This window comes from Astatotilapia calliptera, chromosome 7 (genome assembly GCF_964374335.1).
Source record: "Astatotilapia calliptera chromosome 7, fAstCal68.1, whole genome shotgun sequence".
Taxonomy (NCBI): domain Eukaryota; kingdom Metazoa; phylum Chordata; class Actinopteri; order Cichliformes; family Cichlidae; genus Astatotilapia; species Astatotilapia calliptera.
In genome coordinates this window covers 11,651,917-11,677,412 of record NC_137428.1, presented here as the reverse complement: position 1 = coordinate 11,677,412, position 25,496 = coordinate 11,651,917, and the positions used below count along the sequence as shown (strand labels likewise).

The window sequence follows — 25,496 nt, the reverse complement described above, 5'->3', positions numbered from 1 at the left end:
ACTCTTTGACCTCTGAATCACCTGTAATTTTAGGCTTGCAAGCTGCAGAGGATATCTTTGAGGGCTCAAAGTTTTGAGGTGATTTCTCATTCAGCTGAGGTAATACAACTTCTCCAATGTCATCTGATGAAAGATTTTTGAGTTTTGTGATTATGTTTATTTGTAGCTTCATTTAAAGGAAGAAGAGCTTGTGAATTGGAACCACCACAGAGAAAGGGAGTGAAAACATATGTGCAGAGGAATGCTGTGACATACGATACTACTTCCTGTGTTAACAGACAAGTTAACGGTCTCTCTCTCTCTCTTTCTCTCCTTATAAGGGAATGTTTTGTTTTCTATACATACCAAGTTATCTCCTGTTTCAACGGACAAGCTAAAGGTCTGTCCTCTTAAGGAGATATGATCAGTTCCATACATGCCACTCCTACTGCTGTGGAAACTTGCTTGAAGTATAAATAAAGAATGCTCTGAAAGCCCTGGGCGGTTTTTCTGAGTCACATCTGCTGTGCACATCTGGTGTAGAGCAGATCGAACAGTGACCGCCCATGCGCATGTAAAAAATAGATATCTGAGTTGTGAGTTTCTTTATCTTCTAAACAGTTTTCTCCTCACATTTTCTTGGTCCTTCGAGCCGGATAGGAAGCATCGGTCGCTGTGTCCTGGCGTCGTGGAAACTGCACTGAAAGTCTGTCGACAGCCTCTTCTAGGTAGGAGTGAAAGTCCAGAGACGTGAAATTCGGGTTCTGGCCAGTGTCATTAAGTGGTCCAGTGGCTGACTTTCAACATAGCCAGAGAATCTTGGGAAGGTAAAGAAACCACTCACTTACACTCTCATAAAACGAACTTAGGAGTAATCCGCCGAAAGGATTTTCAAAATAAAGGTTTTAGGAGTAATCCACCGAAAGGATTTAATGAGTCTGATCCACTGCACGGATCTGTAAAAAGAGGACTAATCTGCCGAAAGGATTTTAAATTGGGAACTTTTAAGACTGACCTGCCGAAAAGGTCTGCGTGACTGTGTAAATCTCTGTGTAAATGTTTGTGTTTTCTGTGTGTTGAGAGTGAATTGATTTAAACAGCACAATACGTTGCTGAATCACTCTCATTGTTATTGTTATTTTATTTCCTGTCAGTAGCTGAAGTACTGGTGACAAAAGAGAAGGGTTGAGTTCCGCCTCATAAAACTAACACCGCTCCACTAAATAGAGTGGAGGAGAAGGGCGTAGTCAGTAACCACTCTTTAAGTCTAATACCAGAGAAAGCTCTGCAGTTCTGTTTTAATGGGTAATCAGCCCACTAAGTTTACTGTTGACGAACAGTGGTTAGAAAGAAAAAAAATGTCCAGGCGCCGGACAAATTAGTGTGCAAAGATGGAGAAAACCTAAAAAGACCAAATGTTCCACCTGGGAAGGAAAATGTAGCCCATCTGCACTATCAGAACTTAAAGGAGCATTACTGAAAGAACTAGGAGAGACAAAAGATTTAAAGAAAAAAGGAAAACGCACGCAAGAATTAGAATATTTCCAAGTATGGAAGCGAGAGGCAGATAGACGATGTGAGAATAAACAAAAGAAACAAGAAAAGAAAAAAGAAAAGGCAGGAGTATCAAACCCCCCACCATATGCACCGCTCTTTGGAGCAGCATTAATACTGAAGCCAACCCCCACTCCTGCTGCTGTGAAGCCAACCCCCACTCCCGCTGCTGCGACCCCCCTTAAACTATCCTGTGATCTGTTTAGACCTCAATCTGGTCTTTATGCAGAGGCACAAAACATGTTAGATAAAATGGCACTAGGTGAAAATCCACAGAAAAAATAGGAAAAGATCGCTACGGACGAGATATGGGAGGTGATGTCGAACCACCTGGTCCTCCTGGCATTTTTCCCATGATAGTAGTACCAAACCCCAGATACGGCCAACCCACAGGGGAAGGTGAAGTAGATGGAGGGGCACAACATGATAATAACCCAAATACATTCGTGTTTCGGCCGTGGTCACAAAAAGATAGGCAAAATGTGTTAAAAGACGTTCCCCCTCTTAATGAAGGTTTCATACCCTGGAGAGATGCGGTAGAAAAGATCAGAAGACAGTGGTATTTAAATGGTCATGAAATGTTCCAAGTAATACAAGACGTACTAGGTTTAAAAATGGGAACGGTTAGGGGAAATTTCACAGGTAGTGCCACTGATGGAACGCCCTTAGCACCTGTAAGTCAAGACCTAGAAACCGCCGTCGTAAATTTATATGATCGCATCAGAGTACGATTAGCTCCAAGTGTCATGGTCTCCGTGCCTGCCCGGTCGGCCCCACAAGGCTACATTTGCTGTTTCTGTTCTCTCCCTTTCTGCCTGGGTGGAGCTCACTGTGGGCTCCCGCCCTTGGCCCACACACACACCTGACAACAATCACCTGTCATCACTGGGAGCACTATTTGAGGCTGGAACACAGATCCTCTCGTCGCTGGATGATTGTACTACTGACGTTAGTGTTCTCACAGCTCCTGTGGACTTGTGCTTCATAATTCATGATTTGTGATTAGTGATTAGTCGGACCTGCGACCTCCCTGCCGTGTGAACGTGTGTGAGTGTGAGCAAAATAAAAATGACAAAAGTGACGCAGAAGTATTTACAGTTTTTCTCGATTGCTTAAACACTATAACCAGGCCTCTAAACTAAAATTTCAAAACCGTAACGCTATTGTTCAAAAAGCTCACCCATTTCCCTGAACTATAAACACTATTCCCTGCTTTGACACATGACTCAAATTTGGTGAACTGTTACTGCAAAACTCTACACACAAATCCCTACATTTTACAGTGCTTACACCATGTAGTCATTTAGAAAGCACTAGCATGCAATAATGTTAACTTAAGTCAGCATAGCTTGAGCTCAATTAGCACACAATTAACCAGGTGGAAACACTAGGAGTCAAAATTTAGCACACACCAATCAGAACCTGCGATGGATAGATAAAAGGGCCAAAGTCAGCTCATTCAGGTTTGAAACAATGGATCCAAAGAGATGCAAAGGAAGAGGATGTGGTGGAGAAAGAGGACGTGGTGAAGGAGGAGGACGTGGTGAAGGAGGAGGACGTGGTGGAGGAAGAGGACATGGTGAAAGAGGAGGGTGTGGTGAAAGAGGAGGATGTGGTGGAAGAGGAGGAGGAGGTGGTCTAGGACAACAGGAAGGTGGTGGAGGAGGAGGGAGAGGTGGAGGAGGAGGAGGACGTGGTGAAGGAGGTGGAGGTGGAGAACGATGGCGACAAGGAAGGGGAAGAGCAAGGGCAAGAAGACAGTCAGTCTCGGATGAAATTCGAGCCACTTTAGTTGACCATGTCCTTGTCCATGGGATGACTATGAGGGAGGCTGGGCAACGAGTACAACCAAATTTGAGTCGCTTCACTGTTGCCTCCATCATCAGAACCTTCAGGGAGGAAAACAGGTAGGTGTACTTGCAGTAAGACTGCTTTGTACAGTAACGTTTAAGTTACTGAACTTATGTGTCTTGAGTTTCAGTATGTTTCCATTATTTGCCTGTAAAATGAATGTGTGACAGTTACAGTAATGAGTGCTTCTATTTTTGTAGGACACAGAGACGACCACCTGGTGGAGGCAGGTTAAGGCTTTTGTTTGAGGAGCAAGAGAGGGAACTTGTAAACATGGTAATTGCAAATAATGTAATCCGCCTGCAAGAGATTCAAAGGAGAGTGATTGAGGATGATCATCTTTTTCGAGGCATAAATGCCATCAGCCTCTCCACAATTGACCGCATCCTCCGAAAGAATCAATTCCGGATGAAACAGGCATACCGAGTCCCTTTCGAACGAAACTCTGACAGAGTGAAAAACCAACGTGTGGAATATGTTCAGGTATGAGTTTTTATACTGTATAAAGTATTGTGTACCATCACAGCATGGCAGTTTATGCTGCCATTTCAGCACTCTTGAACTGTGGTTCAGGGTACCGATTGACTCTATTGTGTTATGTGTTTTGCAGAGAATCTTTGAGATTGAAGGACGGCCTGTTCCCCATGAAATAATCTTTGTGGATGAGGCAGGTTTTAACCTGACCAAAAGAAGGAAAAGGGGGAGGAACATAATTGGCCATCGGGCTATTGTAAATGTCCCTGGTCAGCGTGGGGGGAATGTCACTATGTGCGCAGCCATCAGCCAACGAGGGGTACTCCACCGCCATGCCGTACTAGGACCCTATAACACTATGCTTCTCCTTGCTTTTCTTGATGGTTTAAGACAACATATGTTCCAGCTGGACTACAGGGAACCAGCACAGCCAGAGCAGCCTCACTACGTTGTTGTGTGGGATAACGTCAGCTTCCATCGCGCTGCTCTGGTTCGTGACTGGTTTACCCAAGGTTTTCTAATATCTTTCTGCCTGCATACTCTCCCTTTCTAAACCCGATAGAGGAGTTATTTTCGGCATGGCGGTGGAAAGTGTATGACCGAGAACCTTATGTCCATGTTCACCTCCTTCAGGCCATGGAAGAGGCCTGCCTAGACATATCAGTAGATGCATGACAGGGGTGGATCAGGCATGCAAGAGGATTTTACCCCCGCTGCCTGGCTGGGGCCAATATAGCCTGTGATGTGGATGAGATTCTCTGGCCTGACCCAGACCAAAGACAAGATGCTGAGGTGGGATAATGTTTCTGGTGTGTGTTGTACTGTATAGTACATGAATGACAATGTGCCACTGTACATACATTGGTTGCGTCTTTTGTGTTTATCATGTGACAAGGGTTTTGAAGGGGAGAACCATAAGCAACCTATTTGTTTTGGAACTATTGTTTTGAATTAATTGTACCAGTGTGCAAAACTCTGTTGTAGTGTATGTGTTTTTGAGGGCTTGTGTTTGATGTCTGAGGGCAAAGTTTGGTTTTTCAGCAGGAGTGAATAGTTTTGGGTGTAGAGCTTCATTTTGACCTGGAAATAGGATGTTTGGGAAATTGAGTGAGATGTTATGGATTTGTGTTTACTGTTGTGAGGATATGAGGCGTAGTTTCAAGAAATGTGTTTTAGCAATCGAGAAAAACTGTAATGTCTATCAATTAGTGTCTGAAGTAGAAGGCAAACCTACACTGACAATATATGTAAATGACAAACCAGTGCAGATGTTATGTGATACAGGAGTATGTAAAACTGTTTTGAACAGAAAACCACAGGAAGTACAATTCTCAGAAGATACTTTAATAGTAAAATCAGCATCAGGTCACGCTACAGTGCAGTGACTGATAAAACCCTTATTAAATGAAAACTAGAGATCAAAGTAGTTTAAAGTAGTTTAAAAAGGTTGGAAACAGACCCCACCGAATAGATATAAATATAAGAAGTACAAAAATAAAATAAATAAAGACAAAATTACATTAGAATTTATTTTTAACGTATTGAAACTAATAATAGGAAGGATAACAACCTGTAAACTGATATTAACAATGAAACATAGTTGGCATGACGGCCATGCCCAGAATGTATAAAATGAATAAAAGGAAATAATTCACACGAGAACCTTTTGAATAAATAGAGAGATGCATAAGGTACATTAAGGCTGTGTCATTGTTCAGCCAAGGAAAGTGTGTGAAAAGGTAAATGTCTCAAGCTTGGGAAAGGGTGAAACTGCAGATCACCCGAAGCCCTTGATGGATACAAAATAAAATATAAAATATATAATAATAAACTGCTTGGTTCGACATGCAACAGAGAGAATGAATGTGACCGAAGGTTGGATCTGAGATGAGGCAAACAGAAGACCAGTCTAAGAAGTAGGCACAAACCTGTTCAGAGAAAAAGCAAATTTGCACAGATTGGATGAATTCTAAATTATCTGTTTGCTGAGTAAGATGATCCTAACTATTAAATTGGCTCAGTAGTAGTATAGTGATATACACTAATAAAATATTGTAATATACTATTGTTATCATATAGAAAGAAAAAGATGATAATATTAATAATGATATAATATTAATAATAAGAAGCAACCTAGTCAGTTATGATGTGAGGTGGACGATTGATATGCAGTAGTCTGCATCAAGCTTAAGGTTTGCTCAAACTCAGTATAATGACATATGAGATGAAGAAAATAAAGAAACCATCTAAACTAATTAAGTGCATAGAGGCACTTAACCTGCTTAAAAACCTGTCATTTATCCTAGATAAAATATTACTGAGATATAGAGCACATCTATAATAACAACTAATAAGCCAAACCCTGTAGACAACAGCTAAAGTTACAGGATTGAGAAGCTGAATTAAATATGTGGACACCGCTAAGTTGATGAGCATGTTACACATGCTCATTATCTGAAAGCTGTAATAGCACAGGCATTTGGAGAAAAACAACGCTCGTTAGCATCCCTAGTGAAACTTAGACTCGTGTAAATTAGACTGTTGCGTCAGGCCTGCCTGCATGTGCAAGCCTACGTAGCCGCAGCAGAGGCAGTAAAAGAGTCAGCTGCACGTATGCAGTCATACGTGCATATGAATTGCACACAGGCCAAAATATAAATATATCCACTGACAGCCAGTTTATTTTTTCAGCAGTGCACCACTTTGCAAAAATTTGGCATAACAGAGGTATGGTCACCTCTACGGGTAACCCAGTGCAACACGGCAGCTTATTAAAATTCTTATTGGAAGTGATCACCTTGCCAAAACAATTGGCACTTTGCAAATGTGCAGCACATCAAAAAGACAACTCCGTTGTCACAAAAGGAAATAACTTTGCAGACCAAACAGCAAAGCAGGCTGCACAACAAATGATAACGCTTCTAACATCCGAACGTTGTACACAAATACCACTTGACGTACTAAGAGACGAACAAAAAGCTGCAACAATCACTGAACAAAACAAGTGGCTGAAATGTGGAGCACCACTGAAAGATGACTTAATGGTCTGTGATGGAAAACCAATATTACCAGAGTCGTTACACAGGACAGCGGTTGTAGTGACACATGAAGTAACACATGTGTCAACAGGAGGGAAATATAGTATAGATAAACAATACACACTTTTACACTATAAATTTTTACACTATAAATTTTGAAACTTTAGCGAAAAATTTGTAAGAACATGCCTATTCTGTCAAAAACACAACTCACAAGGAAACTTAAGACCTAAGAGAGGCCAGTTCTCCACACCATCCACATGGATTTTATTGAATTGAATGAATGTCAAGGATCAAAATATGCCTTAGTGATCATAGATGTGTTTTCAAACTGACCAGAGATATATCCAGTAAAAAGCCGAGGCAATCTCCATTGCAAAATGTTTATGTAATCATTTTATTCCAACATATGGTATCCCTTCTCTGGTAAGATCAGACAATGGGACACATTTTGTCAATGATGTGATCAGTAAGGTCTCTGAAGCACTAGGATTCAGCATAAGAAATCATTGTGCTTATCACCCATGGAGTGCAGGGTTAGTAGAGAGAACTAACGGTACCATAAAACAGAGACTCAGAAAATGCCTGAAATAGATAAAAATGCAAAGAGTTTAGTTTATTTAAAAGGCAGTGTGTGTGAGAGGATTATGAAATTATTGTGTGAATGACGCTACATTCTAGATCAAAAGTTAGTTGAATTACAGAGGGTTTGTAGATTGTAATTGTTTTGAACTGCTGTGCGACGCTTCTCAAGTCTCTTGCAGATTAAACCCAGGCGATAAGGTCCATACCAAGTACTCCTAATGACACCAACAGCTTGCAAAATCGCTGAGAGGCCCTTTTGGATCCACCAGAGCTATTGCAAAAAAGGTGGAAGTGAGTGACAGCACAACCTAAAGACACCACCACCCCGACTCTTTGGTGATCTACAGGTGAAGGGAGGGCTGATTGGGTATATCCCGCCTTCTACTTCTCGCCTGTAGTCTACTCACCAGAGTAAATCGGTGTGTCTGGTAATCATGAAGATTATTCTGTTTACCACCTTGGCCCTGCTGCCTTCAGCATGGACCCTGATGCACTTAAAGGATCAAGAAGCCAACTTGCATAGGAGGGCATGGACATATGACAACTCACACCTGGTTGAAGTGACACAGGACCACATCCATCCCTGGATGAACAACGCCTGGTATAGATAATATAGCCCTCTCCTGTACTCACTCTACACCTACGACTGCACAGCCACTAACAACTCCAACATCATTGTGAAGTTTGCGGACGACACTACAGTGGTGGGTCTTATCACCAACAGTGATGAGACAGCTTACAGGGAGGAGGTCAGCGCCCTGACCCACTGGTGTCAAGACAACCATCTCACCCTCAACGTCGCAAAGACAAAGGAGTTGATAGTGGACTTCCGGAGGTGCAGAGAAGTACACACCCCCATCACCATCAGCGGCGCTGCTGTGGAGAGAGTGAGCAGCTTCCGGTTCCTTGGCGTACACCTGGCTGAGGATCTTACGTGGTCAGTACACACAAACAAAACAGTGAAGAAGGCGCAGCAGCGCCTCTTCTTTCTCAGGAGACTGAAAAGATTCGGCATGAGCCCCCGCATCCTCAGGACCTTCTATCGCTGTGCCATTGAGAGCATCCTCACTGGATGCATCACCACCTGGTATGGCAACAGCACCGCCTACAACTGCAAAGCTCTCCAGCGAGTAGTGCGGTGCTCTGAACGGATAATTGGAGGTGAGCTTCCCTCCCTCCAAGACATCTACAGGAAGCGGTGCCTGAGGAAAGTGGGGAGGATCATCAAGGACTCCAGTCACCCCAGCCATAAACTGTTCAGACTGCTTCCATCAGGAAGGAGGTTCTGCAGCATCCGGTCCCGTACCAGCAGACTGAGAGACAGCTTTTTCCATCAGGCCATCAGACTGCTGAACACTTCATAGACACCTCAGCTTCACTACTGGAACTTTAACATTATGCACTCCATACTGTACAGTAATGCCACTGTTTTGCACATGTCTCACTCTGTATATTTATTTTATATATTTTATTTATTGTTTACTCTATTTAATTTGTAAAATATGTACACACACACACACACACACACACACACACACGTAGAAAAATATTTAGTATACACATCCAGAAATGCATATACTATTATATATTGTACATATATTTATTAGTTTCAGATGTAGCCATTCTTGTATTTTGCTTGTTTACATTATTGTATTTGCACAACTCTGTTGCTTGTGAAGCTCGCACACAAGAATTTCACTCACATGTGCTGTACCAATGTACCTGCACATGTGATGTGACAATAAAAGTGATTTGATTTGATTTGATTTGATTTGATATAATTGCACAGAAGGCAAAGATTGTTATATATGCTCACACATGCCTGCTACAACACAGCATGCTATATTATATGGCAGACCTATGAACATGACTCAAGTGACATGCACAACAAGCTTTGCCAGTCTAGGTTATCAATATTCAGGAATTGTCCTAAACCACAGCGACCCCCTGACTATTGGATTATCGTTTTGGGCTGTTTTAAAATGTATCGACCACCATCAACAAAGAGCAAAATCAGGAAATTGATGCCATAAGAATAACTGTTATGCAACACAGAGTTGCCCTGGACATGATCTTGGCAGAAAAGGGTGGACTGTGTGTTTTGTTCAATACAACTTGTTGCACATATATTCCAGACAATGTGCATTCTGACAATATGACAAATGCTCTACAATTAAATTGAAAACTGGTGTAAGTTCGAGCGCGAATATGACATCTTTATCGCCGCTGCCCACAGTGACAAAAATGCTAAGACTAAGGCCTATTTACTCCTCAATCTGGCGGGACCAGAGGCCATTGAAAGAGAGCGATCATTCACGTATGCCCCCGCAGTCATATCAGCTGAAGGCATAGTAGAAGTCGCCGCGGAATTGAGGGAAGACCCCGCATGTCTAAAGAGAAAGTTCAGGGAGATCTGCAACCCAGAGACCAATGTCATAATGGAGAGGCATAACTTTAACAAAAGACAACAGAAACCCGGTGAAACCATTGAAGCATATGTGAGCACGTTAAAGAACATGGCCAGAACCTGCAGCTTTGGTGCACTACAAGACGAGTTAATCAGAGACAGATTAGTATGTGGTATAACCAGTGACAGCGTCAGATGTTCCCTGCTTAAAGAGACGGAACTCACTCTTGCCAAGGCGGTGCGTATATGCCAAATAAGCGAGCTCACAAAAACAGGTAAATCTCGTTGCTTTCGGAGGCACGAAGATCAAGACCACAGGCACAGTTACTCTCAAGTGCAAGCTAGCTGGACAGTTATATGACCTGCAATTCCAAGTTGTAAAACACGATGTGCAACCCATCGGATTAAAGGACAGCGTGCGAATGAAACTGGTTAGTTTCAGCAAGGAAGTCTACCAGGTTGACACAGATCAGGATGAGACACTGGCGCAGAAAGTGTTTCATGAATACACAGACCTGTTTAAAGACGAAGTCGGTGACTTACCTGTAACTTACTCAATGAAACTCACTCCAAACGTTCCTAAGGATGCCCTTTGGCATCAACACCGCTTCTGAAGTCTTCCAGAGAGCCATGGAACAAATATTCATGGGATATCCATGAGCAGTGATTGTGGATGACATCCTAGTGGGAGGCAAAGGAATAGAGGAGCATGACAAAAATTTAAAAAAAGTTCTGGAGCGGGCCAGAGAAGTAAAACTCAAACTGAATCCAAAACACATAGCTCACTTCTTTAAGTCTGAACTTGCACGTTCAGACTTAAAGAAGTGAGCTATGTGGGACACATATTCACTGACGAAGGACTAAAAGCAGATCCAACTAAAATCTCCGCTATCAATGAAATGCCACCACCAGAGGACAAGACGTCTCTCCAACGTTTCCTGGGAATGATCAACTACCTGGGCAAGTTCATCCCAAACTTAAGTGAACTGTCAGCACCACTTCGCCAGTTGCTTCACAAGGATGTGGTGTGGAGCTTCACTCAACATCAGCAGGATGCTTCCAACAAACTTAAAGCATGCCTCACTAGCCCACCAGTACTTCAATACTATGACATGCAGAAGCCAGTGACTCTCACATGTGAGGCTTCCCAGCATGGTCTAGGGGCTGCATGCCTTCAGGACGACAAACCTGTGGCATATGCATCAAGAACTTTAACTCCAACGGAGAGAAGGTATGCTCAGATAGAGAAGGAGTTACTAGCTGTAGTGTTCGCATGTTACAGGTTTTACGACTACATCTACGGAAAGCCAGTGGTCATTGAAACTGACCACCAGCCTTTGGTCACAATCCAAAACAAACCTTTCCTCACAGTCCCGGCACGGCTACAGCGCATGATGCTACGATTACAAAAGTTCAACTTGACTCTGGTGTACAAGAAAGGCAAACACCTTTACATCGCAGACACACTCTCTCACACACCAACGCTGGATGAGCAACCTCTAAAGGAAGAGAGGCGCAACTTCGAGGTAATGTCACTTCAGCTCATCTCACCAAAACGCCTACAAGAGCTCACCGAACACACCTCAAAGGACGCTACCCTACAGACACTTGCTCGCTACATCCAGCAGGGGTGGCCAAAACAAGCAAGTAGTGTGCCTATAGAAATAAAACCATTCTTCAGCTACCACGATGAACTAATCATCGACAACAATGTCATTATGAAAGGCAACAGAGCCATCGTTCCAGCATCACTACATGATACCTATCTGCAGGAACTACACAAGGGACATCCAGGCATGGAGTCTACAAAAAGGAGAGCAAGGGACAGCGTATTCTGGCTGACAATAAACTCTGACATTGAGAACAAAGTCAAATCATGCAGCATTTGCAACAGTCTAAAGCCTCACCAACAAAAACAACCCCTGAAACTACACCAAATTCCTGATCTTCCCTGGTCCATCACAGCCACTGAGTTCCCTCAGTCAAATGGACTCAGTGAAAGAGCTGTCCGGAGTGCTAAAAGACTCCTTGAAACATCAAAAAGAGATGGAACTGATTTCTATTTCTCTTTCACGCCACGAGACAACATTCTTGGCACACCAGTACAGAGGCTGCTATCAAGACGAACGCGGTCAACCCTTCCTGTGTGCAAAAAACTGCTAACACCAACAGCAAAAGTGACAACCACTATCAAAACTCAACTCACAAAAAAGCGTAAAACTCAAAAACAGCACTATGACAAGTCCAGCAAGCTGCTCAGTCCATTAACACCAAGCGAGGTGGTGATTACAAACACAGAGAGGACATGACAAGATTGGAGTTGTAAGTAAGGTATGTGCTGAACCTCGCTCTTATGTCATTGAGTTGGGTGGAAAAGAATACAGGCGCAACAGACAACATCTTCTGCCTGTGAGTGAGCCTCAACCCGAAAAGCTCGCTACAACACAAGATGAACTGGACACGTCTCGACGAGCGGATGAAACTGAACCTAAAAAAACACAAACCAACAAACATGAAACAATTCAAGTTCAACTCGACCCACCACAACATGGCACAAAGCAGTCAGAACAGATGATAACACCTACAAAATGCCAAGTACGCTCTGATGACAACTTGTACCGAACCAGATCTGGTAGAGTGTTTAAACCGAATAGTAAATACGTGGATTAAAAGCACACTGGTGCTGTATTTTCTGTTTTGAAATGTGTTTTATCTCGTGTTATGTTATTGCATACTTGTCGCAGTTATGACAATGATTACTGTGAATTTCATTTGATAGTTGAACCTTCATTTTGTTGTGTAATCCATAACCTGATAAGTTCTTCCATTACGGTGGTGTTGTTTGATTTGGGTTTGCCTGAAAAGTGCAAAACTAAGAAGGAAAAAAAAAACTGAAAAGGGGGATGTAGATAACAGCAATGTTATGTTTGCCTCCTGTTGCTGCTGTTACGGAGAGTTCCAGCAGGTGTCGCTGTGGTTCTCTGTAGGGGTTATGTGTACTTCCGGTTACGAGTGTACGGACGTTCATGTTGGCTGCTAATAAACACCTGGCATACAGTTACAGCGGACTGATTATTATAAGCAAACCTACAGGTTTGAAAACTGCTTGAAACTATAATTGTGTTTCATTCACCACAAATAACTATCTGATTGAATAGTTTTCTTATCAGATAGAGATATCAAGCAGTAGTAATAAATAGTAGTAGTAAATAATTTCCCAGTATGTGTAAGTTACACATGCTATTTTTTAAAATTATCATTATTTTTTTCTTAGCTAGCAAAAAAAAATAAATTGTTGACATGCGTTTAGTGTGACACAATACGGCAGCGCTAGTATAGCAGTTAGTTTTGTTTTGTTTTGTTTTTTTATTAGTAATATGAACATACAAACAAAATGCACCATATATTACAGATTCGGAGAATAGACATTTCTTACATATTAGCAACTTTCATACATAGTGAAAAAGAAAATATAAAGATGGGGTCACATAATTTAACAGATTATTAACTCACTAAATCAAAATCTTCCATAAAGGAAACAAAAAAAGCAGCCTTTTTCTTTTAACTAAGGTTAAAAGATTTAACCAACAGGTTTAAGTCGTTTTTCCAGTAAGCTAGTGTTGATTTAGTCTTAAAAAAGCAACATTTATGTATAAATTGCTTGCACAAGATTGATAACACATTAACACCATAATTAGCTTTCTTTTCTTTCAAAAACACTCCAAACATTATCATATTTAAGGTAAATGGGGTATTGAATCCCACTGGAATAAAGCCAGGTATGAGTATAGCAGTTAGTTATGGCACATGTACAATGCTACACGTACACGGCATTTTGGAGAGTTTGAATACATTTAAGATTTAAATTAAGATTTTCAAAAAACTAAATTTCGGTAGTCAGAAAAGGAAAGGTGAGATTTTTTTCTTTCTATGTAAAAGATTTGCGTTTTTTCCTCCTTTTTTGAACTTTCTCAGTGTTATAACCACATCTTCTGTTGCACGGGTGCCTTTGCATCCTGCACACCTGGAGATAAGGAACTCACCTCACTCACTCACCTCATTATATATGTTCACCATATGAACACACTATGAAAAGGATGTACATTTTTACATACAATCTGACAGCAAATGAAAAAAGCAGAAATTGAGATGTAATTTTTTTGGTGGTACTTTATTGATTAATTAATTAATTTTTGGTATTATTTGTTGATTTAAAGAAAATACCTGGAATTAGACACTGATACAAAACTAGTGGAACAAAAAAGAAAGATGAGGAGGGAAAAACTGTTAGTGGTCTCCACCTGTATAATCCTTTCTACTTTGAGGGTTATTGCCCCTCTACCCTACCGCATGTTAATTTCATTAACACCAAACATTAACAACCCCCTCTGCTAATTAACCGAGCAGATCAATATCCCAGTTTTAACTGGCTTGATGCTATACGCTGGTTAAAAAGTATTCTTATATTAGTAGTAAACATCTGCAGCACACCATCTGGTGGCGGTGATGCTTCCTCCTGCTTTTTACAGTATTTCAATGAGCTTAGACAATAAGTGTAAGAGACAGTTTTCTCTGTAAACTAGAAACCGCATCAGAGCTGCAGTGCCTGTCTAATCATTTATTGTCACTTCCTGTCAGTGATGAGGATCCTACTGATTGACGATATGTTATGCACCAGTGCAGCGCATTGTTAAGGCAGGTCGCACTGACGAAGTCTTTTGTCTTTCAGCAGTTTTCTGTCTCCATCACTATATTTTTCCCAGTTTTATCATTTCTTCTTTCTGTCACTCTTCCCCAACCCCGCTCTAAAACATGTTTTTATCCCATGTTTCTCTGAACAACAGCTGCTTCTAAATATATCCTGCAAAACAAAAGAGTCCTCAATAATAGTTGGTGTCTATGTAACATGAAACAACAGGTGTGTGTGTGTGTGCTTTGAGAGTGACCTCACTGTGATGTGATGTGAAGTGATGTGGTGTGGGTGGAGTTAGTCTGTGGTTTCTGAAGTATGATTGGCTCGTTGTGTGGCCTGGCCATGCCACCATGTATAAAAAGGAAACCACTCACACACACTCATGCTTATTTCTTTATTGCAGACTACATTAACCGTTCTCCATGGCTGCTGTCGTTCCTGTGAGTATCTACGTGTGTCTGTGTGTGTCCATGCAGGTGTCTTAATCATCAGAAATAGGTCAGTTCTGTTATTTCTGTATTCTTCATTGTGTCAATGAACTGTGGTGCTGCAGAATCAGTGAACGTGGCTGAATGAGTGCATGGGAATTTTGTTTCATCCTCAATGTTATTCAAATGTAATACCATTTTAAATATTGTAGGACAATAGAAAAGGTATTGATTTCTTTGTGCATGATCAGTGTGTGTGTGCGTGTGTGATCATGCCTGCATTAATAAAGAACTGTTGGTAGGCCAGTGCAAGCGATCAAGTATCAGTCCTGTAAATGAATCTGCAGAGCTGAATTCTCTTTGCGAGATCAATCCTCCTTTGTGTGTGAGTTTCTGACATAGAGGTCGATCAAGTCAGTGACAAGAAGACAGCCACTCCTGTGCTAATTAAAAGTGTGTGTGTGTGTGTGTGTGTGTGTGTGTGTGTGTGTGTGTGTGTGTGTGTGTGTGTGTGTGTGTGTGTGTGTGTAACATTTGAAGTGTGAATGTCAGAGGCAAGATTGCGTGGTCCTATTGTGTTCCGCTGCCTGAGCTACAGTATCTATTATGCTCCAATAGATTAACAGGCTGGGAAGCCAACAATAGCGAGATGCAATTAAATACTTATCTGTATTTCCCATGATGCATCAGCAGTTGAATGATTTGTTAGATAACAGGGTGTGCAAAAATAGAGCAGAACAAAAATAACAAATACAGTTCCAAAGAAGTTGGGACTGTGTAGAATGTAAATAAAAAGCAGGTACAATAGTTCGTGAATGTAATAATCTCACACAATATATCATGTTTAAACGTACATATTTTACTATTTCATGACAAACGTTACCTTAATTTGAATTTGATCTTGAGCAACACATCTCAAAAGTGTTGGGATGGGTAAAACAACAGGCAGTGACACGATTGGGTATAAAAAGAACTTGAACACAGCTGCTATAATACATGATTCATACACTGAATGATTTTGTAGGAAAATACTTTGTGCATATGCTAAAAATAACAAACTCTCCATCCTTGAATCCCAGTTTGTGTCCTGCTATGCCAGTGTTCAGCCCCTGCAGCTATTCGGAAGGGGACCCAGAGGGGGCAACTATTTGTCGCTTCTCACAAATCGGGGTCCCCGCTGCGCCCCGCGTCCCCGCCTGGCATGCCACGCTCCTAAGATGACCCTGCGGCAGATCTGTCGCATGCTGAAGGTGATGAAGCAGATCAGGAACAGAGAAGCTGCTGCCGCTGCATCTCCCACCAGGTGACTTACATCTTTAGTTTGTGATCAATAACCGGGGCTGTGATTGACAGAAAATAGTTAAAAATTCAAATGAATGTAACTGTAGCTTTAAATACTAACAGGTGCAATCACTGAAGAATTAAAGAGAACTGAGTATTCAAATTCAAAACGATTTCTTATTCAGAGGATATAGAGGGTTTTTATTTATATATATATATATATATATATATATATATATATATATATATATATATATATATATATATATATATATATATATATATATATAAAACCTCCATCCTATGTGTAAGATAAAGAGAGGGAGAAAAAAATGACCTAAATCTGGCCTAAACAAAATATATTGTTTGCGGTTTTAGGTCCTCTCCTTCATAATAGAGGTCTACAGAAAAATACTTTTCTTGTTGCAGGAGATATTTTTAATTGCAGTATCATAAATGATCACTTAGAAAGTGGCTAGCCTAATCGTTGGCGCCATTTTTAGCTCTCTTGTAATAAAGAGGCTAATACTAGTTTGTAAGTCAGCTGATGGTAGGACTAGAGAAGGACTGTATTCTTTGATTGGTGTTTTCTTTTTTTTTCTTTTTGTTAGCACAGCTGATCCAATGTGGTGTGTGGATTGTATATAAAATAACTAGTCCCTGAAGCTTGCGTTCTTTGTAATATCCTGAATGGGGTGTGTGCACTGCTTGCAAAAAAAAGACAAATTATGATAAATCTATGAGATAATGATCCTCAGATAATTATTAATAAAGTAAACATTTTGGGTATTTTGCAGTAAACTCAAATGTTATTTTACGGTTTGTTTGTTTAAAAAAGTATATTATTTATTTTGTAAGGTATTGTCCATGTAAAGTAAAGTAATAGTAAAACTGGGTGAGTCAATACGGGTGTGTGTAGCGTCCTGAAGTTCAATGTGCAATGTCCAAGCCTCATTTGTATGTTGTCACCAAAAAGCAGCAGTCTCCAAAACCTATAGTGTTACCATAGTGTGTATCGCATTCTGTATCTTATTTTAGGATAATAGTTTGCCAACAGCAGTTGGTTAGCAGTAAACACAAAGTGAAGCTTTTGGCCTGGTGATCATTACACTGTGTAGCACGCGTTCAAAAAATAATAGTAATAATATCACCTGGAGTTTCTGAGTATCATCTTTTGTGATTAAGGTTCATTAATTATAAGACATGAAACAGAACAGAAATGTTTCAAAGGATACAAACACAAAAAGACTTCGTAAAACAAACTGAGTACTTACTAACGCTGCTACCTCTAAAAACTGTCAAAAGTCTCAAATGAGGCCAAGTTTACTAAAGGGCAATATTACTGACTATGTTTAAATAATATAAGACAAACCATGTTCAAGTCACCTTTAAATAAACAAAAACAATTTAACAGCATTTATTTGTTGTCTGGTTTCACTTATGGTTAAATACATTTTATTGAGACTTGATGGCGTGATAAGTGAAAAACTAATGTAGGTGTTAAAGCTTTCTGTCTGGTGATAATGTAGCAACAAATATTAACTAACGAGTGCTCAGTAATTCATTAATAAATGGATTCTGGGCTGTATTCATCCATTTTGCTTGGGTTAGGTTGAGCCAGTTAATAGCTCACATAAGGCTGATGCATGCAATTTATTATTAAAGCTTCACATTGCAGCGCCTAAAGACCAACCTTGACTATCAAGCAAAGATTGAAGCAAAGTTCAGAAAGTTTCTTTAGTGATAATGAAAAGCATGCAGATTTGTGTGTCCACCCATTAGGATGATTACTACATTATTGATGCATGAGGGTAATAACCACAGTGTCTGTGCTGGTCTTGGCTGCCCCAGACTGGACAGTGATCACATCAGTGATTCTACCAGCAGAGGCCACAGGAGCCGGCTGTTAATTATTAAATGCTCCCGTGTCACCACCAGAACAAACAATCACACTTCCTCTTCTCATTTCTCTGTGTCTGGTTTCTCTCTGTGTCCACAGGAAGCAGGGCTCTGCATCTCCGGCTCCAGCGTCTCCAGGCGCCAAGTCAGAGAAGAAATGTGTCCCCAGCTGTCTCAGGCGCAAGCGCAGCATAAAACGTGTGAGCTGACCCGTGACACCCGGATGACTTCAGACAAACTTATTACCCAGAAGAAACCTATTTACTATCACATTCACGGTGACGTGGGAGATCATCATCTTCAGTCCCCCTCCAATGAAAAGGCTTTAATGAATTATCTAATGATGCTGGAGGGGCGGACACTTGACTTGCAGCCCACTAGGAGAGGATGAAATGGTCTTATTCCCTCCTGGTTTAGAAAGCGGAGTTCCTCTTAAGATTTTTTTTAAAGACAAAAATACTTAAAGCTACAATTTTTAAAGCCAGATATTGTTGGTGGGAATCATTTGATGGATTGTTTGATGTTTATTTTTAATTCAATTTGTCCCCTTCAGTCTCCAAACTTTTATTAAATTTCCTCTACTTAACCTCCACTTTACCTCTGGACATGTTTTTGTAACTGTGTTTTGTAGTTGCTTTTCAAACACTTTAGACCAGTTTGATAATTATACCTTGTTTGCTTATTGAAGAAAAGCGTGTTCTATATGTTTCTTTCAGTATTGACACAGCCACCTCTGGCAGATGTGATAGTCAACCGTTTCAGAAATCCTAAAGTTTAAAATAGTAAAATGGCAGCTGATTCCTCTGTGCTGTTCTTTACATGCAGTGTTTTATTTGTGTGTTTATTTATCTGTGCAATAAAGCTTTAAGAAGTTAGTGATAAAATGTTTTGCTTTTGAATAAAAACAAAAGAAAAAAGATTAAAATTAAAGATTTCAAAGTAGCCTTTGACTTCCACAGCATATTAACACACTCAACATCCACCTCCATCTGGTTAGTTTAGTCATATATTATTAAAAGTTATTACATTCAAATGTTCAAACTATAAGAACAGTATACATGACATCAGACTATGTAACGTATCCTCGAAGGGTAAAAATGCATCTTATGGTGTTCTGTTTGTGAAATGTGGGCAATCTTCTTATCTTTGATCAGACAGAGAATTTGAAGTATTGAGTGCACCCAATGACTCAGTAGCTTGCTGTTTCTCCTCTAGCAGGAATCACTTGCAGTATGTTTTCAGTCATTGAGGTTTGTGGGCATTCAGTTTTATGCACAGCATTTTAGGCTGTCAGACAGATGGCCTCACTCACTTTGACTCTAGAATGCTTTGTTATGCAAAGGATTTCATGGTCAATGCAACTGCAAATCATCATCCCTCTACCACTGTACTTGACAACTGGTATGAGGTGTTTCTGCTGAGATGCTGTGCAAATGTGGCATTGGATTATGGCCAAATGCTTCCATTGTGGTCTTATCTGTCCAAAGGACATTGTTCGGAGGCAACTTTAAAACCTAAAGATTGCTACAATGTTTTTCTTAAACAGCCCTTTGAACAAGCCACTCTTGTTCAGTCTTTTTTGAATTATTCTGTCATGATGCTGAACCCGAAATTCCTCCAAATCCATCCATCAGAGTGTGAATGTGGGTGTAAGCTAGAAAGCACTTAAAGGCGTAGAATAAAGTGCTGTATGAAAGAGTGATGAATGTGGCTTGCATAAAGCATTCTGAGTCCTCGGCTACAGTAGAAAAGCATTATAATAATGAAAGGCTCATACAGAGTCATCTTAGAGAAAGTAGCGCTAACCAGAAAACACTTTTTGCTTTTAATCCAGTGTTCGTGACCTCTAAGGTCCTGTGTCAGGTCTTTGCTACATTTCTTTCCTATTTATTAAAGAAATTACTTTCAGGTGTTCATCTGCTGCCACGTCTTTCTTTTGGGTTTTGATCGGTTTTGATCAGTGTTAACAGCTCAAAAACAAACAAAGAAAAAAAACCCAAAACATTCCTTTGAAAGTGATCAGGTACACAGACTGGAATGAAAACTTTGAAAGAGCTTCACAAAGCCAGGAGCCAGGAAGTCTGAATTCTAAGAAACAAAGTAAAAAGAGATGTAGGAGTGACAAGACTGTCACACAGCGCCCTAATGCACCTGTAAAGTAAGACAGCTTAATTACTGATCTTAAGAATTAGATGCTTTGGGGGAAAACACTCATGTCCATCCTTTTCCTTTTGCTCATCTGGAGCCGGGTCGCAGGGGCAGTAGCCTAAGCAGGGAAGCCCAGAGCTCCCTCTCCCCGGCCACCTTCTCTAACTTATCCGGGGAAAATTGAGTCGTTCCCAGGCCAGCCAAGAGATATAATCTCTCCAGGATGTCTTGGGTGTGCCCCGGAGCCTCCTCCTGGTGGGACATGCCCAGAACACCTCACCTAGGAGACACCCTATCCGATGCCCGAACAACCTCAACTGGCTCCTTTCGAGGAGCAGCAGCTCTACTCTGAGCCCCTGCCGGATGGCTGAGCTCCTCATTGTATCTCTAAGGGAGAGACCAGCCACCCTTCAGAGGAAGCTAATTTCTGCCGCTTGCTTCCGCAATCTTGACCTTGTGGTCACTAACCAGAGCTTGTGACCATAACTGAGGGTAGAGATATAGATCGACCTGTAAATCGAGAGCTTGGCTTTTTTACGATCAACTTTCTGTTGACCGATACAGCATCTGCAGTAGTTCAAACATGACGTACAAATGTGGGTTGCAGCAAAGATGTGAAGCAATATGTAATTTATGAACAAAACACACAAAGAAGCCGTGAGGCACCATTTTAACAATAAAAGCATGGATGTAATTAATGAGATTAACAGTGACTTTGTTCTATTAAAGAGTCTAGTAAGGCTCAGAGCGAACCTACACAATATTAGGAATCTGTGGTAGATAAATGGAATTCTGCCATTGCTCACTTTATTAATTGCATCTTATTTCTAGAATTCTTTGAAAGTGTCAATCCAAAAAGGTGTCATATATAAAGCCACAATATTTTTTAACTAAAGAAGCTAAAGTGTTCATATTATTCAAAGAAAAGAAGACCCAAATTCTATGTAAAAGTAAACATGTTGATGAAGAGGTATCACGTGAACCAACAGAAAGGCAGTCAGATGGAAAAGTAGTCACTGTAAAAGGATCACAAAGTTCACAACTCGCTGTTTGTTTACAGCCCAGAATTATTCATTTGCTGGCTAAATAATGTGGAAACTACAGGTCACCTGTACATTTGCACACGAGCATGTGTGTGTGGACAAAGAGAGCGTGCAGTGGCCACCGCTGATCACACAACACTACTGTTAAAAGTTTGATGTGTGTGTTGGTGTTGGAGAGTAAGCGAACGTGAGCGAGGAGTCAGGTTGTAGGACAGGAAGCCTTCCTTTTTTCAGTATAAGAAGAAAGCCAATACTTCAGACCTGGACACAACAACAGCAACTAATGCTGGTGACCTGTAAAAGACAGCTATACATTGTGATCAACCATTCATTGTACAGGTTTAACATTAAATAAACAAACAACAGGTCAAATAGACTGGAGTCCCCTGACTGTGCTGTAACACAATCTCATATTTAGTCTCTGAAACCAATGCTAAATAAAACCGGTATTCATTTACAATAGAAAACATGTAGAAAATGTACAATTTAAAGAAAAAATGGTAATTTTGAATTTGATGGCAACAAATATGTCAAAGTTAGCACTGTGTAGCATTTTTTAATAAACAATAGTCTAAGTCTGAGAGCTGAGGAAACAAGCTGCCGAACTTTTGTGAGAGGAACTTTGTCTGATTCGGGATTCTAGTGCTTTAACTGTCCTGGTTCTTCTTTGGTGTATTTTGTATTTCATGATGCACCAAATGGTGAAAGGTTTGGCCAATCAAGGGAACACAGACTTTTTTTTTCATATGAAGCCCTGCTGTTGTCATACACCAATCAGACATCATATTATGACCACCTGTCTAATATTGTATTTGTCCACCTTTTGCTGCCAAAACAGCCCTGACCCATGGAAGCATGGACTCCACTAGACCGCTGAAGGTTTGCTGGGGTATCTGGTACCAAGTCCGTACCAATAAAGTCCTTTAAGTCCTGTAAGTTGTGAATGTAGAGCCTCCATGGATTGGACTTGTTTTGTCCAGCACATCCCACCAATGGTTGATTGGACTGAGATCTGGGGAATTTGGAGGCTGAGTCAACATCTCAAACTCATTGTTGTGTCAGTTCCTGAACCATCTTTGCTTTGTGGCAGGGCACATTATCCTGCTGAAAGGGGTCGCATCCATCAGGGAGTACCGCACCGTTAGTCTACGTGGTCTACGGCGTACGTGGTGCCAGGTGATGCCCAGGTAAGCGATGCAAACCCACCAAGTCATCCACGGGATGTAAAAGAAAACATTATTCATCAGATCAGGCCACTTTCTTCCATTCCTGTTGTTGTCTGTCGTTGTGACCATTGTTGCCACTTTCGGTGGTGGACAGGGGTCAGCATCGGTGCACCTTCATCTCATATGCGACAAACTGCGATGCACTGTGTACCTTTCTATCAGAACCATCATGAACTTTTTCTGCTATTTGTCTGTTCTGGACCACATGGGTCAGCCTTTGCTCCCCACATGCATCACTAACTTCGACCCCACATGATCCTGCACTGGATCAGCACTGTTAATTTCTTGCACCCCACAAGAGCTGCAGCTTTTGGAGATGCTAAAACCTGTACATACTGTTCAGCAACGATGGCGCCTTTCCAGATGTGCAAGCTGCACCCCCATACTATGAAATATGCAGCCTCTTGAACTGAGTGTTGACAATCAGGATGAACAATACAGTGCCTTTCCTGGTCTTGGGACATATGGCTTCTTCTTTGCATGATAGAGCTATAACCTGGGTTTGTGGATGAACTGTAATTTCTGAAAGTCTTCCTGATTTCTCCAGATTCTCAGAACCTTTTGATGTTATGTTTTCAAAAATGTTATATAGTGAACACCAACAGATGAGGAACAGAAGAAGAAAATTTTGTCTCCCTGTTATCTTGTAACATGCAGGAAATTTGTGACTTTTCCTGTTTTGGGCACCAAATTGAGATTTGCATAATTTGCAAGTCATAACTCCCTGCAGCCCTCCAGATACAGGCAGCAAACATATTCCAGGAGCATGTGTTTTAACTATGACAAAGTCATGTGAATTTGAAGCAATATCAGGGTTCTGCTGGCTAATCAAAACCAATTTATTAGCACAGTATTGAAAAGAACATTAACAGTGTTTCAGATTTGTGATGGTGAGTGAGTGACTGCAATGTCAAACGTGTTGAATATGCAAATATTTACCATGCCACTGCAGTCCTCCTCGATGCTTTGAATACTTATGTATTTTTCAGCTTGTACTGGTTTTACTTTCTGCCACTTTTTTTGTTTTTTTACACAGAGAAATGCGCACACTTTCACGGACAACACCAAACAGCAGAGGACAAGTTAGTGACCAGGCTGCAAAAGATTAAGGCTCATACCCCCTCATCAGCTAAACAGTAGCAATGGGACTACATATAGCACTGTGCAAAACTTTGGAGCTATCCCTCATTTCTTTATATTTTGCTGGGAAAATTGGAAACCTATTGGAAATACAGCACATCGCTCCATAAGACTTGTTGTCACCGATTTACAGTCCAGTTCTTGTGTAATTTGGGATCACTAAGCCTTTTCTCCTTGTTTCCCTTCATCAGGAAAGGTTTCCTCCCATTTTTAAGGACACACTGTCCCCCATGCTGCGATATACCAGGTTTTTTGCTAATAGCTCTTTGAGAATCACCACTTCTAACTAGGTTACTGTTGGTATTTTTCATAAATTCACTAACAAAATGGGAACAAATTGTGTATTTTGTGACAACCTGAAAAGTTGCTCAAAACCACTTTAAAAAATACAAAGTCTGGCTCTTTGGAAGCAAAATGCAACGAATGAGGGGTTGTTAAAGGCCCCTCTTCTGTGGAACCAGCTTCCAGTTTGGATTCGGGAGACAGACACTATCTCTACTTTTAAGATTAGGCTTAAAACTTTCCTTTTTGCTAAAGCATATAGTTAGGGCTGGAGCAGGTGAACCTGAATCCTCCCTTAGTTATGCTGCAATAGACGTAGGCTGCCGGGGATTCCCATGATGCATTGAGTTTTTCCTTTCCAGTCACCTTTCTCACTCACTATGTGTTAACAGACCTCTCTGCATTGAATCATATCTGTTATTAATCTCTGTCTCTCTTCCACAGCATGTCTTTATCCTGTTTTCCTTCTCTCACCCCAACCGGTCGCAGCAGATGGCCCCGCCCCTCCCTGAACCTGGTTCTGCCGGAGGTTTCTTCCTGTTAAAAGGGAGTTTTTCCTTCCCACTGTTGCCAAAGTGCTTGCTCATAAGGGGTCATATGATCGTTGGGGTTTTTCTCTGCATCTATGAAGCGCCTTGAGGCGACTTTTGTTGTGATTTGGCGCTATATAAATAAAATTGAATTGAGTTAAAGACTTTTATACACCAATATATGATGAACATGCAAAAGGCGTTTTATTGAACTGAAAATGTTTTGAGATGTCGTAAAACTAAAAATTTAATGAAGGTACCCTTTTCTTTGGTCTTTTTTTTTTTTTTAAACCCCAAGCATCAAATTTAATTTTTTCTATCATCTAAAAGTTTGTGTTACTAACTGCACAAACGTCCTCATCACTTCTGTTGATTAGCTCACCGACTTTTAGTCTGTGTCCTCTTACAACACTGAGTGCAGGTTTTCCATTTCCTTTAACGCACCCAGGACACGCTCGGTATCTCCTGAGAAGAGCTGGAGGCGGCGGCTGGACAGAGAGTCTGGGCGTTACCTGAAAGTTGGCCCAAAATGCTGACACGGAAGTAATTTGATTGCATGTATATTTTCCGTGTAATTTTGTCAAATGAAAAACACTAAATTTCATTAAATCTAATCAATTGGCAATTATTTGACATCAAAGAGGGCTTTGTATGACCCACAGTGCAAAATGAGTTCATCATCCCGAGCTAAAGTAACTTTAAAATACCTTAATATTGGCTTTTATCCATCAAAACTAAATGCACTACACAGTTTTTGCTCACATGTTGTTTTAATACCCAAATATCTTTGGTTAAAGGCCATCTTGTGTATTTTAGGTAAACTGGAACCCTTTAACTCAACCCATTTTCCTTTATTAACCAAAATATAAAATAATCATAATAAATGTCACGCCATATCAAAACAAATGAGCAGTAAAAATCACTCACAACGCGTGCAG

The 25,496-nt window shown here is 40.8% G+C and overlaps 1 protein-coding gene across 2 annotated transcripts; it reads left to right on the top strand.

The window, feature by feature from the left end:
• Positions 1 to 529: 529 nt before the first annotated feature.
• LOC145429671 (uncharacterized) lies at positions 530 to 19,073 on the top strand. Of its 2 annotated transcripts, XM_080303447.1 has the most exons (4): positions 530 to 806; positions 14,985 to 15,021; positions 16,089 to 16,312; positions 18,290 to 19,073. In XM_080303447.1, exons 2-4 carry the CDS (start codon positions 15,004 to 15,006, stop codon positions 18,396 to 18,398), a joined length of 351 nt encoding a protein of 116 aa, XP_080159573.1. In that variant the 5' UTR covers positions 530 to 806; positions 14,985 to 15,003; the 3' UTR covers positions 18,399 to 19,073. The 2 variants fall into 2 exon arrangements, with proteins under 2 accessions (XP_080159573.1, XP_080159572.1); XM_080303446.1 differs by lacking the exon at positions 530 to 806 and having other exon boundaries at positions 14,920 to 15,021.
• Positions 19,074 to 25,496: the final 6,423 nt, after the last annotated feature.

Excerpts from the sequence above, each read along its gene's own strand:
- LOC145429671 (XM_080303447.1), top strand. Across the intron at positions 16,313-18,289 it reads GCCGCTGCATCTCCCACCAG|GAAGCAGGGCTCTGCATCTC; the intron begins GTGACTTACATC and ends CTGTGTCCACAG.